Source organism: Lotus japonicus, chromosome 6 (assembly GCF_012489685.1).
Source record: "Lotus japonicus ecotype B-129 chromosome 6, LjGifu_v1.2".
Taxonomy (NCBI): Eukaryota; Viridiplantae; Streptophyta; class Magnoliopsida; order Fabales; family Fabaceae; genus Lotus; species Lotus japonicus.
Window position 1 is genome coordinate 647,889 of NC_080046.1, and position 14,389 is coordinate 662,277.

At 35.0% G+C, this 14,389-nt stretch overlaps 2 protein-coding genes across 2 annotated transcripts; both read right to left on the reverse strand.

Moving 5' to 3' along the window:
* LOC130726953 (uncharacterized) lies at positions 1 to 2,559 on the reverse strand. Its single transcript, XM_057578269.1, has 6 exons — positions 2,251 to 2,559; positions 1,858 to 2,016; positions 963 to 1,043; positions 746 to 871; positions 536 to 631; positions 1 to 301 (listed from the first exon to the last, which is right to left on the reverse strand). Exons 1-6 carry the CDS (start codon positions 2,357 to 2,359, stop codon positions 225 to 227), a joined length of 648 nt encoding a protein of 215 aa, XP_057434252.1. The 5' UTR covers positions 2,360 to 2,559; the 3' UTR covers positions 1 to 224.
* A 1,838-nt stretch (positions 2,560 to 4,397) lies between these two features.
* LOC130724232 (uncharacterized) lies at positions 4,398 to 13,259 on the reverse strand. The gene is made up of 8 exons (XM_057575419.1): positions 13,013 to 13,259; positions 12,720 to 12,813; positions 12,581 to 12,631; positions 12,306 to 12,479; positions 6,972 to 7,151; positions 6,652 to 6,771; positions 5,399 to 5,532; positions 4,398 to 4,882 (listed from the first exon to the last, which is right to left on the reverse strand). Exons 1-8 carry the CDS (start codon positions 13,156 to 13,158, stop codon positions 4,825 to 4,827), a joined length of 957 nt encoding a protein of 318 aa, XP_057431402.1. The 5' UTR covers positions 13,159 to 13,259; the 3' UTR covers positions 4,398 to 4,824.
* Between the last annotated feature and the right edge of the window lie 1,130 nt (positions 13,260 to 14,389).

Consider the following 14,389-nt stretch of genomic DNA (forward strand, 5'->3'; position numbering starts at 1 on the left):
GAAAGTAATGACACTTGGGTAGCACAAAAAATTATAAGGTCCTGAATCAGCAATATATGTTGATAAATGTACAAGGAGTATGAAAAAACCCAGGCAAAATACACAAGAAATCAAACCATAATCTCTCTTCTGTAGTAAGAAACTCCTAAGCTACTAGCATTAAAGATGCTCTAATGAGTAATGACTACAAAATAAGATACTGCTAAGTCCATCCAGCAACTGTCCTATTGCAACAGGATCTTTGCCATGAACATAATCAGCATGACCAACCAAAGGGAACTTCCTTGTAGAGCCGAGCTAGCTGATAAAACCAGAAAATTGAATTACAAAATTTATCAAGTGGATAAAGGTATTCATTAGGATCTATATCCTGAGAAACATTTTGAAAATTATTCCTAAAAACTACTTTTAAATTCAGAAACCTGATAAGGGAATCAAGCAAGTTCTAACTTAAGCAGCTAAGATTTATGTTTATCTTTCATAAGAGCAAAGATTAGAAAAACAAATGCTGATTTAGACACAGTTATGACCTTACCCCCATTCTTACTGTTGTCATTCAATGCTGGTGGTTCAGAAGTGGAAGAATTTGACATTGATAGTCCAAGGTCAGAGCAACCCATGCCAAGAGCACCTTTAATAAAAAATTTATGTCTCAATGTGAACATAGATGATCATAACAATTTTTTCCATCAAAGTCAATCATTAAAGAAATGGTTTTAACTTTGAGTTAGGTTTGTAATCTTACATTCTCTGTAGCAAGGGAAGGAAGTGACGTTGAGGAGATTGTAATAGCCAGCATCACATTCACAACTATAGGACAACATGGATGTCTTGTTGCATGAACCACCTCCACAATCAACCCAATGACAAGCTACAAGAACATTTTGAAAAAATGCTATAATATTTCCCAAAATATCAAGCAAAATTATGACATATCCCTTCTGTTTATAACTTTCCATTACCATCAAATACTGATTCATCGACTTTTCTTGCTTTTTCTTGAGCAGGGGCAGGGGCTTTGGAGCAAGAGTAGTTCAATGTACCTGCAGAGTATTGCAACGCAAATCTCTCTCAGTTCAAGATATGTTTGATTAGGAAGTTGCAAAGCTTTCCCTCATTAAGGATATAAAATGACGAAGTCTGAGACAAATTGATACAAACATTGCATTTGCATTTCAGTTTTAGTTATGTTTGATTAGTGTACTGAATTTTTGCATTTTGACTTAATTCTCTCACTTAATTTCTCTCATGGCAAATGAAAACTTTGAACAGATTATCATATAACAGTAGTAATCCTCTACTTCACAACTTCATAATGAGATTACCATGTCTTACAAAATTAATATTAATTATCTTGAAACTTATGCAACTGGGGACCATAATACAAACAGTTGATCCAAGTATATCAGTAAAATCTTTATCCTAAAAAACAAGAAATGTATTCATTTTTTAAAAATTTCCACCATGTTATCTCTATCCCCTTTGTTATATTTTATTCTTGCTTCTTAACATGTATGATTTAGACCCTTCCACATTGGAAGACAATTTCACATTTCAACCATAAGCATAAAAAAAAGACACCAAGAAGAGAAGATACTGCATAACAATTTGTAGTTTTACAAAAATTACCATGTGTTACTGATAGCATATTTGAAAATCCTTCTACAATTGATTCTAAAGTCAAAATGAATTCTATGAAGAAGCTTATGTGAATAGCTTTTCGGTGGCAAAATTGATTATGACAAATGATAAGCTGATCAAGGCATGTTATGAATGCATTCCTTCCAAATCAACAACTAGAAATAAAAATAAGTAATAATAATGAAAGAGAGAGAGAGAGAGAGAGAGAGTTGTTACAATTGGGAACGATGCAAGGAAGAAACTTCAAGCCAAGCGTATCATTGGAAGAAGGTGCTTGCTTCCAACCAGGTTCACACTCACACTCAAAGAAGAAAGTGCTGTTCTGAGAAGCCTTGCAACTTCCTTTTCCACATTCCACTTTTTTGCACACATCATCTGAACTCAACTCCACATAGAAAATAACAAAACAAAAGCAATTCAGAAATCCCACCAAGCTGCAAATTCTATAAAAAAAAGAACTTGAGAAGACCCTTTAATTGAAAAGTCAAGAAATCAATCATATTTTGCTTATCAGAAAGAAAAATAGAAAATTAAGATAAAAAAACAAATATAGTATCTCCCAATAAGGAAATAGAAATAGAAATATACAGAAATGAAAGAAGTACGAACCAAAGATGGGAGCAAGCAGAGGAGAAAGGAAGTCACTTTTTGCAGAAAGAGGTTGTTGGACAAGAAGAAACGCAACAACAACAAGAGCTGTGACACTAGCGAAGGCCATTTCTCTGTAACAGTCGAACAGAGTAAGAGAGATAATAAAAACAAAGCTAAGATTTGGGTGATGATGGTGCTGTATAGTATATATATATATATAAATCTAAATGGATCGTGTTGTTATGGGCAAGTTTGAAAATGAGTCATTTTTTGATGATCCGAATTGATGGGGGAACGTGGCTCCATTTCAAAACCACAGTGGAGTCGTTGGAAGTTAAGTCTTTGACTTACAAAATACTATATAAACAATGAATATTGTTTTGTTCACACCTCATGTTGAGATGCCGAGAAATGTCATATGTAATTTGATTGTAATAGAATAGAGAAATAGAAAAGAGTGACTGTGTGTATCAATCATAACTCATAATTCATAAACAATCAAACCATATCCTGAAGTTTTTTGGTCATGCAACCGCCCAATGTGTATTGTGCACATCATGTGTTATTTGAATGTTTGATCAATGTTCCCGTCGACAAACTTGGAAAAATTGTTTATTTCAAAAAATATTCTGTCTTCACATATTGACATTTATACAAATGCAATATTTTCTCAATATTCTATCTTTCTTAGGAAAGTTGACATTAAAAAATTTAAAAAATTAAAATTGAGATTGATTTTTGTTGCTTAAGTACAAATTCAAGCGATGTTCAAAATCAAACTTTTCTTTTAATACCCCGTCCGTTCCAAAATTATTGTAGTTAAATTTTTTTACACAAAGTATAAGAGTTCATTAATTGATATTATAATTTGACTAAAATAATCTTATTTAATATGAGCTATAGGAAAGAGAGAATACAATTTATTGTCAACTAATTGTTGAGAATAGTGATTGGTGGAAGAGAATTAGATAAAGTGCTTTGAATATGTAAAACAACAATGGTATTGGAACAAAACAAAAAAGTTAAAACTACAATAGTTTTAAAACGGAAGGAGGAGTAAAGATCAAAATGCAACTAACTTGTTCGAGTCTAGGTTCTCTAATAGTAGTAGCTCTATAGTTTTCTTTTGGGCTTTACCCCTTCACCCTTCTAGCTAAAAAAAGAAGTTATAAACTAGTGAAATAAGGTTATTGAACACTATCGTTGCATGTAGACAGTTAGGAAGTTTTTTTTTTTTTTTTCAAAAGAGTTAGGAAGTTTAAAGCAACACGACTATGCGTTTGGACTTTGGATACAAAAATCTTCATAGACCTCCAACGGTTATCACGGAGCAATTAGGTAGACGTAATAAATGGTTCAGGTGCACAAATTCACTCATTTAACAAGTAAGCTATGCTCTGCAAATTTTGAGTGGATTCATTAATGAAGTTGATTGAACCTTTACCAATAAATTTTAAGGTAAATGGGTAAACAAATTTATAAGTTTTTTCTTGTTATGAGTATTTGGATTGAAGTTCATTGGCTCAAACACCTCAATTAATCATATTTTTCCCACCGGCGTTTTTTTGTGTGGTAAGGCTTTTAATGTATAGTGTTTTACAAAGACTTAATAAAGAATATTGCACTTTTTTTCCTTCACTAGATTTTTATCTCACAGGGTTTTTTCTATTAAGTTTGAATCAGTACACTGACACTGGTGGTGAGTGGTGCGGATGGGAGGCACTGTTCAGTCTTCTGCATTTTGCACCTATGCCGAGTCAATAACTTGTTTAACCACCACTAAGAGCCACCTTGAATACCTACTAGAAAGTGTGAAAACCAAAAATAAAAGATTTCATGGCACTTATTGTCAGAATTTATTAATTTCACATTTTCATATTTTCTAACAGATATTCAAATGGGCTCCAAACTATTTTATCTGGAATTGAAATGATGAACCCATATCCCCATAAGTTATGAACAAAACCCATAGCATAATCTGGTTATCAGAGTACGAAAAAAATTCATAGATTCAACATAACTTACCCAAACGGGCTCTAACAGTTTAATTAAAAGCTAGCATCTTCCAGTGGTTTATCAAGTGAACCCCAGATACCTTCTCCAAAGACCATCAGAAAAATCATTTAATGAACAACAAAAGCAGATACATAAATTGCTGATCTAACTAAAGCATTAAGCGCCAAACTTAATTTGCATCTCTCCACCACAAATACAGATACAACAGTTACTAACTACTTCCCAGCTTGCTTTGGCAAAATAGAAGTGTCATCTCTGGAATAAAGAAACTAAAAGGGTCAAGCCATCAAAATCTCCAAGTCAACAGAACAGATGAAGAGCAACTATGCAATAAATATAATTGCCCAAACTTCAACACATTGAAGGCTTGGATAATTAAACAAAAAACACAAAAGAAAGGATCTAACAAAAATATGAAGCACATGTTAACAGCATTTGATACAGATTCCAAGGAGACACCAAAATTGTATGCCCTAATTTCTGTGCGCATTCGTTGGACCTTCCTGTGAGCCTGTAATTTTTATCAGTGAATTACACACCAAATACAGGTACAGTACACTAAGAACGGTGCAACTTTTATTTGAATAAGCGAGGAACAACTTCATGTGCACCAATGTCCAAAACCTCTGGGTCCCTGAAAACGTCGAATACAAAGTAGTTTCAAATTTCAAACTAATGGTACATGATCATAGTAGATAACAGTAAAGTTCTCATACTGATAATTCTAAGGAGAAAATAGAGAACCAAGTAAATGTTAAGATCCTGGGAATAGGCATTAAACAAAATATTGGAAATAAACATCTATGCAACCCAAGGCCATGGCAAAAGCAAAACCAATTAATGTTGTTGATATCAAGACTCAATAGTTGAAAAACTCCACATAAGATGCTCTTATAGAATCAGAACATTGAGAAGCTAAACAACATTTTGAATCAAATAATATTTTTGGAAAGAAACAGGTATTTTTTGCAACATGAAGCAGAACATCTTTTGATGAGAATGATTATGAAAACCAATGCTTCAAGCATCTACCATCCTCACAATAATTTTGGTTTTGAAAAAACAATCATCCATCACCATAATATTGCCCATCATAAATTACAAAATTCATATTAAGTAAATACGAGCAAGCAAGAGATGGGAAAGAAACCTGCACAAAATCTGTCCCTTTTCATTTGAACTGGGAATAAACCACAGCTTACGCAGGGAAGGTGACTCAAATTGAACAAAGAAACCATCACTTTGTGCATGTTTCCACTTCCTTGATCCTTGGCCTTTCCAGACCTGCAGACATAGAATGTCATTTAAGAGATTCTGGTGATTCAGAATTCGCAATTCTAAGTGAATGAGCAGCAGTCAATTGAATTGGAACCACACAATTAACCTAAATAATAGAAATGACTCTGTTTATTTAGTTGATCTCTTGAAAAGGAACATTGATCAGATATCCCCGTCTTTGCAAGTTCAAAAGAATAACCGATACAATGGAGGTGATATTAGCCCACCTACGGCCAAGTGGAGAGCCCATTGGGGTCCCAATAAGAAGTGTTGAGAACTTGAGATATCTGTTAGGATATAGTTTGTTGAGATAACTCTGTTAGAACATAGTCACTTCCATTCTTTGTTTTTGGAGCTTCAGCTGCTGTAAGCGCTTGCACACTTTCTGCAGGATCAAGTGTCGAGGTTGACACTCTTCTCCATCTTAAATCGAACCATGTCCAATAAGGTTCAATTCCTCCTTTCAGATGCAACATTCCATTGTGTTATGGGGGAGTGAGTTGAGAAATGATCCCAGAAATAATCCCAGTCTTTTAGATAGTGGTCAAAATCTTGGCTCAAATATTATCCACCTTGATCTGACTGAAATGCCTTAATTGTCTAGCAAATTTGGTTTTCAACTGCATTCTTAAATTCTCTGGACCTTTCAAAGGATTCTGATTTATGTATCATTAGATACACAAATCCATATCTACTAAAGTCATCAGTAAATGTGATGAAATAATGAAATTCACCCCTCACAATTGTGCTTATGGGCCCACATACATCACTATGCATCAAGAATATCATTTGCGCTTTTACCTTTCCCAGTGAATGAAGTAGGGTTCAAATTGAGAGGGAGAGGTAAATAGTCATTTCATAAGAAATTGAGCCTTGGGGAAAGGGGGTGCAGACCCTCCTTTGTGTGTTCTATGCTGTATTAAGTAGAATTATTCCCGATTCTTTGTCATGAAACACAACGTTATAAACCTTGTTGAAGATGTACAAATGGGTCAAAAGTGGAATGCCCAGTTGAAGATGTGATGTCTCAAAAGCGGGACTCCAACCCTCCAATAAAATTTGGAAATTTTTAATGCTTTAGAAGGTTCACTTTTATCTATAATGCTTTAAGAAATCATAAGTTACCTGGGGATAAGCAATGCTGGATTTGGGTGTCACTAAGCAGGCTGCTTTGGAGAAAGATTCCTCAGCATACTGCCTTAGAAATGAAAAGCAGCTGCTGTGTGTATGTGGTGATTCAAAGGCCTAGCAGATGAAATGATACAAAAGTAAAAGGATCAAAATTTAGAATATGCCAACAACAGAGACCAGCCCAAAATGCAGATATATTTAACCTAGATTATATAAATCACATTTTCAAGCCCATAAAAGAAAGGAAACAGCAATAAAAAAACAAGTGAGCCACAATGAAAATTATGTTAAGATTGATCAAAGAAAACATATACCTTATCAATATTCACAACCGGGGCATATTTATCAGTCGGTGTTTTCTCCTTATCAAGAAGAAAGTAAACTCTAGCATCCACTGAAGAAGTTTCATGCCATGATTTTACAGCAGTCTCCATAGTCTCGACAAGGAATACGAATATGTCTTTCCAGCATTCTTCAGATCCATACTTTCCAGACTGCATAAGGGAGATCATTTCAATCCTCACTTTGGAAATTTTAAACATGATGTATGAGTATATGGAAAAGTGAGTTAACTTAAAAATATAATTATAGAGGAGTCAAAACAAACAACAACAAAAGTCCTATCCCTCTAAGTGAGATCAGCTATATGGACCACTCGACACCATTGCGCTCGGTCAAACACCAAAATTAACATGGAATTAAGAGATAAAACAAAATATAATAGCAAAATACGGAAAAAAAGAATGATATATGATATATTTCTGATTCTAACATTCTGGGTTCAATTTTCATGTCCTTTTTCCCATTTTTTAGAATTGAAGTCATTGGTATTAAATTTGAATGTATGAACGCACGGTTTTGCTCTGAATGAGTGGATATCCAATGGATTATTGCCATCTAATGACTAGCAGTCTGGCAACACCTAGGTTGTCAATATAGGAGATCCTACCTTGGATTGGATAAAAGGGGGCTGGGGTAGAAATGTTAATTGCAAGATCATAACATGAGACGGGAAATCTCACGTACCGCGTAAGTGTCATATATCAAGGTAGTTAACTGTGCTGCGAAGTCACTTCACGGGATATCTGTCAGCCATTACATCATGTTTTGACATCACAGCTTCAATTTTCAGCCACCATTTTTTTAGGTAGTCTCATTTGATCCATGCTATCAAGGAATTACCACTATTTCTGTGGTTTCGATTCAAAACCAGTGGTTGAGGAACCCCTCCCCCCAAGTTACCCCATTTCTGCGTGTCCCACTAGTTTTAAGGCTTTTTTTTTTTTCATTTTCATAGTATGCCCACTCATCCTTAGGGTTTAACCCTAAAGCATCCCCAATCCCACCCCCCACCCCCCATGAAAAACAGACTACAGAGTCTCCACTCCCTAAGCACATTGACCATACCTATGAACTCTATTTTTACTGTTTGTGTAATTTCATTTGCACTAGCTCTCTATTTTCAGTCTCCCACCTTCAAGACCTCTGATGTTCCATTTTCCTTGATAACTTGCACTTCCCAACCCCCTACTATTAGCTTGTTAATTATGACTTAGATTTTTTTGATTGTATCTAGATTGTTTCACTATGATTTCTTATTACTAATATGAATGTCTTTAATTTCAGCATTTTTTTTTTATTTTTAGCATTTATATATTTTCCGTATAAATTACGTGTAAACATAATCTACAATATAGCAACCATCTCAGTATAATGTTTAGTGCCAGTCGTTCCATGTCGCAGTTTGGTTTTGACTTTTGACAATATATATAATAGAGATGCTATGCATTACGAAATGTTTTTTGACGAAATGCAAGAAGGCTAACCTGTCATTTTATGATTTGTTGTTTGAATAAATACAAGGTCAAGATGCCACATTTTTAGGAAATGTAACCAATCAGACCAATTCGTTTGATTTCCTTTGCAGACCCTTCTATAACAATAAGGATTTCTGTATATATAAATAGTCAATGACACAATGTAAGGCAATACTTTACCATTTCTATCTACAATTGGTAATATCTTAACTTTCCATCTAAGGTTTCATTCTTAATCCTATCTTGTCTGATATGTTCATTCCTCTATTGTAACTTTCTCATCTCTTCAACCTTGAACTTAACTTCTTAATAGCTCTTCATGGTATAACATACAATCTAATGCAATGTTACACCGGTACCAAAAGAAAGACAAAGATAGATTGATCGTACTCCGTCAGATTATTAAATGAAAATAATTTCAGATACGGACTCCGTCAGAAATAATGTAAATACGGAAATTATATGGTGCATATTATTTTGCAATCGTCCTAATTGGGGAAACTAGGAATCTTGACTTAGTGACGTGTATTATATATAACTCACTCCATCGCATAATTTACACGATTCAATCTATATCTTTTGTTTCCTCTTTCTCAACATGGTATCAAGAGTCTGACGAGAGACAATCCTAATCCGTGATTACCCGGTGGACACACTAACCCTCGATGCCAAGATATTTTGCAAAATATGACTCATCTCTCTTATTTTTTAACCTCCTTCACTGTTGTATCTAATTCTGGCAGGTTTCTACAGTCTTCTCTGTCCACCTCTGCAGTCTTCTGCCAATCGCCACTGCCACCAATCGCCATAACCAACTGCTAACCCCACCATCGGCCTCAGCTCGACTAGCTCAGCTCCTTCCCGACAGTCTGAGGTCAATCAATCGGGTCTCTCATGCGCTACCCTTGTCCAGACACACTTTCTCATAGAGGCCAGAGGAACATGCAGAATCATGATTGTACAATCCGAGCCTTTATTTTAACTACCATGGGCACCACACAGCATAATACCTACCGACAAAGTGATACAGCGGAAGTCGTACTAGGATTGCAAGCGCAAATCCTAAAAGAAAAGGTTTCTGGAATCCACCAGAAAGTAAGGGTTAGCAAGCACTGAACCCTAAAAAGATAACTCTGGAATCCACCAGTAAAGAGAGAAAAATCTCAAATTTGATTATCAATAATAAACTGAATAGGCTATTGCCTTACACGTGCTTAAATAGAGAAATAGGAAAACCCTAATGAAACTAAAAATAATGAAAATCCTAACTAAAAGATCCTAAACTCAATTAGAAAGTAATTAAAAATAACAAATCCTAACAAATTGATCCTAAACTTAATTAAAAACAGAATAGATTCGGAATGATCCTAAATATATTTAAAAATACTAAAAATAATAAATTCATAATTAATTTGCTCCTGCATCACAAAGTAGTCTATGCCTTTATGGGTTCTTCATAGCAATGAGGTAAAAATTGGAACTAACCAAGGAAGAACTAAGATACCAATGACCAATATTGTGGATATTGTGAAGATTGCATTGCTATGGGAGAAAGAGTCTGAGATCATGCTTGTTAGAAATATAATGTAAAACCATTCATGTGTCTCCACACAACAACTTAAGCTTTCGGGATAGTTGTCATCACTCATCACATAGTATCAAATCCTTTATCACCAAGGTGGTCTAGAGTTCAATCCCCGTTATTCTAATAAAAAGTTGAATTTTGGAACAAGGTTGGCCTGTGCATTGTCCATGCTTCAAGACCAATGGGCTCTTGCATGTGGGGGCGTGTTAGAAATGTATTCATGTTGTTAGGGATAAAAAATATTGAAATTTATTAGAATATATTTTCGGTTATTAGAAGTATTAACTATTAGGATATATTTTCTGTTATTAGGAGTATTATTTATTAGGATATATTTTCTGTTATTGGAAGATAGGATAGTTATGTTAGAATATTTATAAATAGGGGAGTTCTCATTAGGTTCGGATTATGTTTTGAAGTATTGGAATTGTAAAGGGATTTCCCCTTGGAAGGGTTTCACCCTCGGAAAGAAGGTTCTCCTTGTGAATCCATTAAGAATGAGTTTCATATATCTCTCTTCTTTTTTTTCACTTCTCTTCTATATTTAAATTATCCTAACAGCAAACTCCTTTAAAAGTTGAATAACGAAAAACTCAACTAGACAAATTTTAAACAATGAAGGGAAATTGATGTAGAAAAAGGGATGGCAGCATATATTCACAGTAATAGGGATTTATTGCGATAATTTTATGGTGATTATATTGATATTGATTTACTTGTAGTTTGGGTATTATTAAGGAGATTTTTAATAAATTTGGATTATTTGAAACTTTATTAACCAAAGGTTGTTTGGTTATCAAGCTCACTTCGCCTATACAAGGATAGCTATGAATGAATTTCATACTCTAGAGCTTCTTTGAGAATAGAAATTGTTTTAGACTTCTGTTTCTCCATCACCTCAGCGTACTTATTCACCTTGCCTTCTGTATATCTCCCTCCTTATTGTCTCTATCCCTGAATTTCTTCTTCCATTCTCTTCCTTCCACACCCTTTATAATTAAGAAAAGGGAAAATTACACTCACCTCCCCTGAGATTCATCAATAAAATACTAAGTACCCCTCTATCATTTCACTAATCACTAACTACCCTTATTTTATTAATTAGATTACAAATCCTACCCCTTATACTAACAGTTAGTTAACAGATCCAGTTGCCGTCATCCTCTTTTAATTCACGAATGTCGAATGCAACACTTCCTTCCAACGAGCCACACCACACATACAATGCAACGTTTCCCTCTGCCTCAGCCATGGAAAGGAAGTTCTCGATTCACTCCCCAGCATTTAAGATTGACACCATTTTGTCTTTCTTTTTGAAAATTAAATTAGTGCATTGTGGTGTTGAGATTGGATGAGATATTTGTGCTTGGTCACCGTTTTATGTGACTATGTCTCTGTAAATGTGTTTGTTGATTTACCTGACCCAAGGGTGAAACACAATGCTGCAATGCAAGGCATAATAACTGAGGTAAAGAAGGCAATAGCAAAGGGTGGGAAAAAAAAGGCCACTTTACCAAATCCCCTCATTTCTTCATTTATTTTTCTGAACAAATGTTAATAAGTATGCCTCAAGTCTTTTTTGGTATTGCAATTTACACTTTCGTAACATGAAGCACTATCTTGCAGCAAATTACCAGAGATGTTAAAACAAATGGAAGAGTTGTCACTTGTACCACTTAGACCAGTGACCGGAGCTGTGAAGAAGCAAAGTGACTAGTTGAGGAGTATCATGTAGCGGGGCTTTCTTTACATTTTGGAACTTTACTTCAAGAGTATTCAAGTTCCACTTTGAAGCCTAGGACAATGTTAAATTAGCCAAATAGAATCCTGTTGGGAATTTCCACTTTTTCATTATATTAAGCAATTATGGGAGTTCAGTTGTTTCCTTTGAATTGTATATTTTATTCATATCATTATACACGATGTAATTATTAAGAGAACCAGTAGGCGGTAATGAAGTAAAAAGATGCAGAAGGGAAAATGGGTAACTAAGGAAATAAGAAACAGTCAATGAGAGAAGAAGCAGTAAAGGGTTTCTGAAGGGAACCTCACACATTTTCTTTTAAAAGTTAATGACTCTTTAACGTTCACTAACAGAAGGGAGGTTAGTGTTTTTTACAAAATGGAGGGGATGTTTGTGTTATTGAGTCCAATCTCAGGGGATGTGAGTAAAATGAAAATCTAACATAGCACATTATGCCCTTTGGGCACTACAAGGAATAGAACCAGAAAACAAGAATACTAACCATTTCGGGTTTCAATGAATCTAAATGTTTGGCCATGTCAACATTAGATCTCATATTCTCCAATTCTTGAGCTCGCTTGCTATCTCTGACTAGTTGGTTTATCGTCTTTATCTTTTTTGACACTTCTTGACTTTGTGGGTTATACTGCAAAGCTATCTGAAAGGCAGCTAATGCCTACAAATATTCACATAAACAGATAGATGTATTAGGATACAAAACCCAATTACTTAGCAGATTACCCAGCTTCAAGTGGCAGTTATATAAATAATACATACATCATCATATCGTTTCATGGCCTCCAATATGCTTCCCTTCCTGAAATATCCCTGGACATATATATATTCAATAAGCATCAAACAAAATTGCAATGCAAGAGTTCCAACAATGAAGAAAATTTGATGAGCATTTATTTACCTTTTCCCATTGGGGTTTTAATTTGATTGTCATTTCAGCATCATCAAGAGCTTTATTAAGCTTATCCAACTGAAGCAATGCTGCAGCACGATTACTGGCAAACAATACAATGTATTTACACAAAACACATCAGGATAAGATGTTTATGCATATGCATTCAAACTCTATAATAACTGAAAAATACAACAAAGCTAAACTAATAATGATAATAAAAATAAAACAAAGCGAAACAGAAAAGTTGGATCGAGAAAAGCGTAATAGATTGATTGAAGTTGAAGGGTAGCGTAGCGTACCTGTAAAGTGTGGGGTTTGAAGGGTCTTTCTTGATGGCTTGAGTGTAGAGTGCTGCAGCTTTCAGATATTTGCCTGACTTGAAAAACTCGTTGCCCTGATCCTTCAGAGACAACTCCGAACCTGATCCTTCTTTCGTCTCTGCCATCGATTTTGTTTCAAATTTCTGATTCAGGTTTCAATTTCAAACGCCCGTTCAGTAGAGTAGACTAGGGTTTAGCTTTCACTTTTTCGGTTAGTATATTTAACCAACTCTTCTGAAAAAATGAAATAATTCAATTTTCCTTGTGGAACTATTAGGGTTAATTTGATATCTTGTATAATATAAAACCTGATGGTATTAGGTCTAATAGTGTTAGGCCTGATAGTATAGGTGAAGGTATGAAAAACGGTAGAAATGAGAGGTTTGAATAACGTTTTCAGAATAAAACTTTCACCTTAAAGATTTTAACAAATCTTTCGAGAATTAAGTGCTTAAGATAAGAGATAGAAAAGCACACAAGGATTTTATCCTGGTTCACTTGATGAATCACTCAAGTTAATCCAGTCCACCCGTTAAGGTGATTTCTTCCTTCTTAGAATGAAGGCAATCCACTAATCAGGTAAATGTTACAACTGCACTTGAAACCTACAAGTGACTAACAATACACTGACTTAGCTCACACTAAGATTCACTCTCTTAGTCTTCTCTAGGATCCGATCAAACTTGATCTCCTAAAGGTAACTAAACAACTGTTTAAGAAAGAATGTTTACAAAGAATTTGCTTCTGAAAAGCTAATAGTAAACACAATGAATTCAGATGAAAGAATGCTTAGAAGGTTTTTGAATATAGCTTGCGCGTGTGAGATTCTTCCAACAGCATCTTTCAATCTTCAGCCTCTATTTATACTCCAAGGATTAGGGTTTGAACGCTGCATGGGAATGCTACCGTTGGAGGGCAGTTTTGGAAATTCCAGCTTCTGCTGTGGCTGAGAATGTTAGGTAGGTCGTCAGGATAGTACATTTGCTTTTGTACTTGGATAGTGACAAGACCTTTAAACCTAGTAGACTTCTGATCAGGGGAATGCTTCATGTTGGAACTTGTGAAGCTAGTTGATTAGAGTCAGAGGGAAGCAGAGATCCTCTGACCGTTGTATCTTCTGATTCTGAACTCAGAGGGAAGTACATGATCTTCAGAGTCATCTTGCTTCTGGACATCAAAGTTTCCACTTTTCAGCTTCTGGATCTTCAGAGTCTTCTACACCATCAGAACATCTGAACCTTCAGAGTGTCTGGGTTGTCAGAACGTCTGGATCTTCAGAACTTCAAGTGACTGAGTCCATATCAGAGCTTGTATGGCTTCAGATCTTCTGAAGCTTTTCTACTGTTCAGAGTGAAC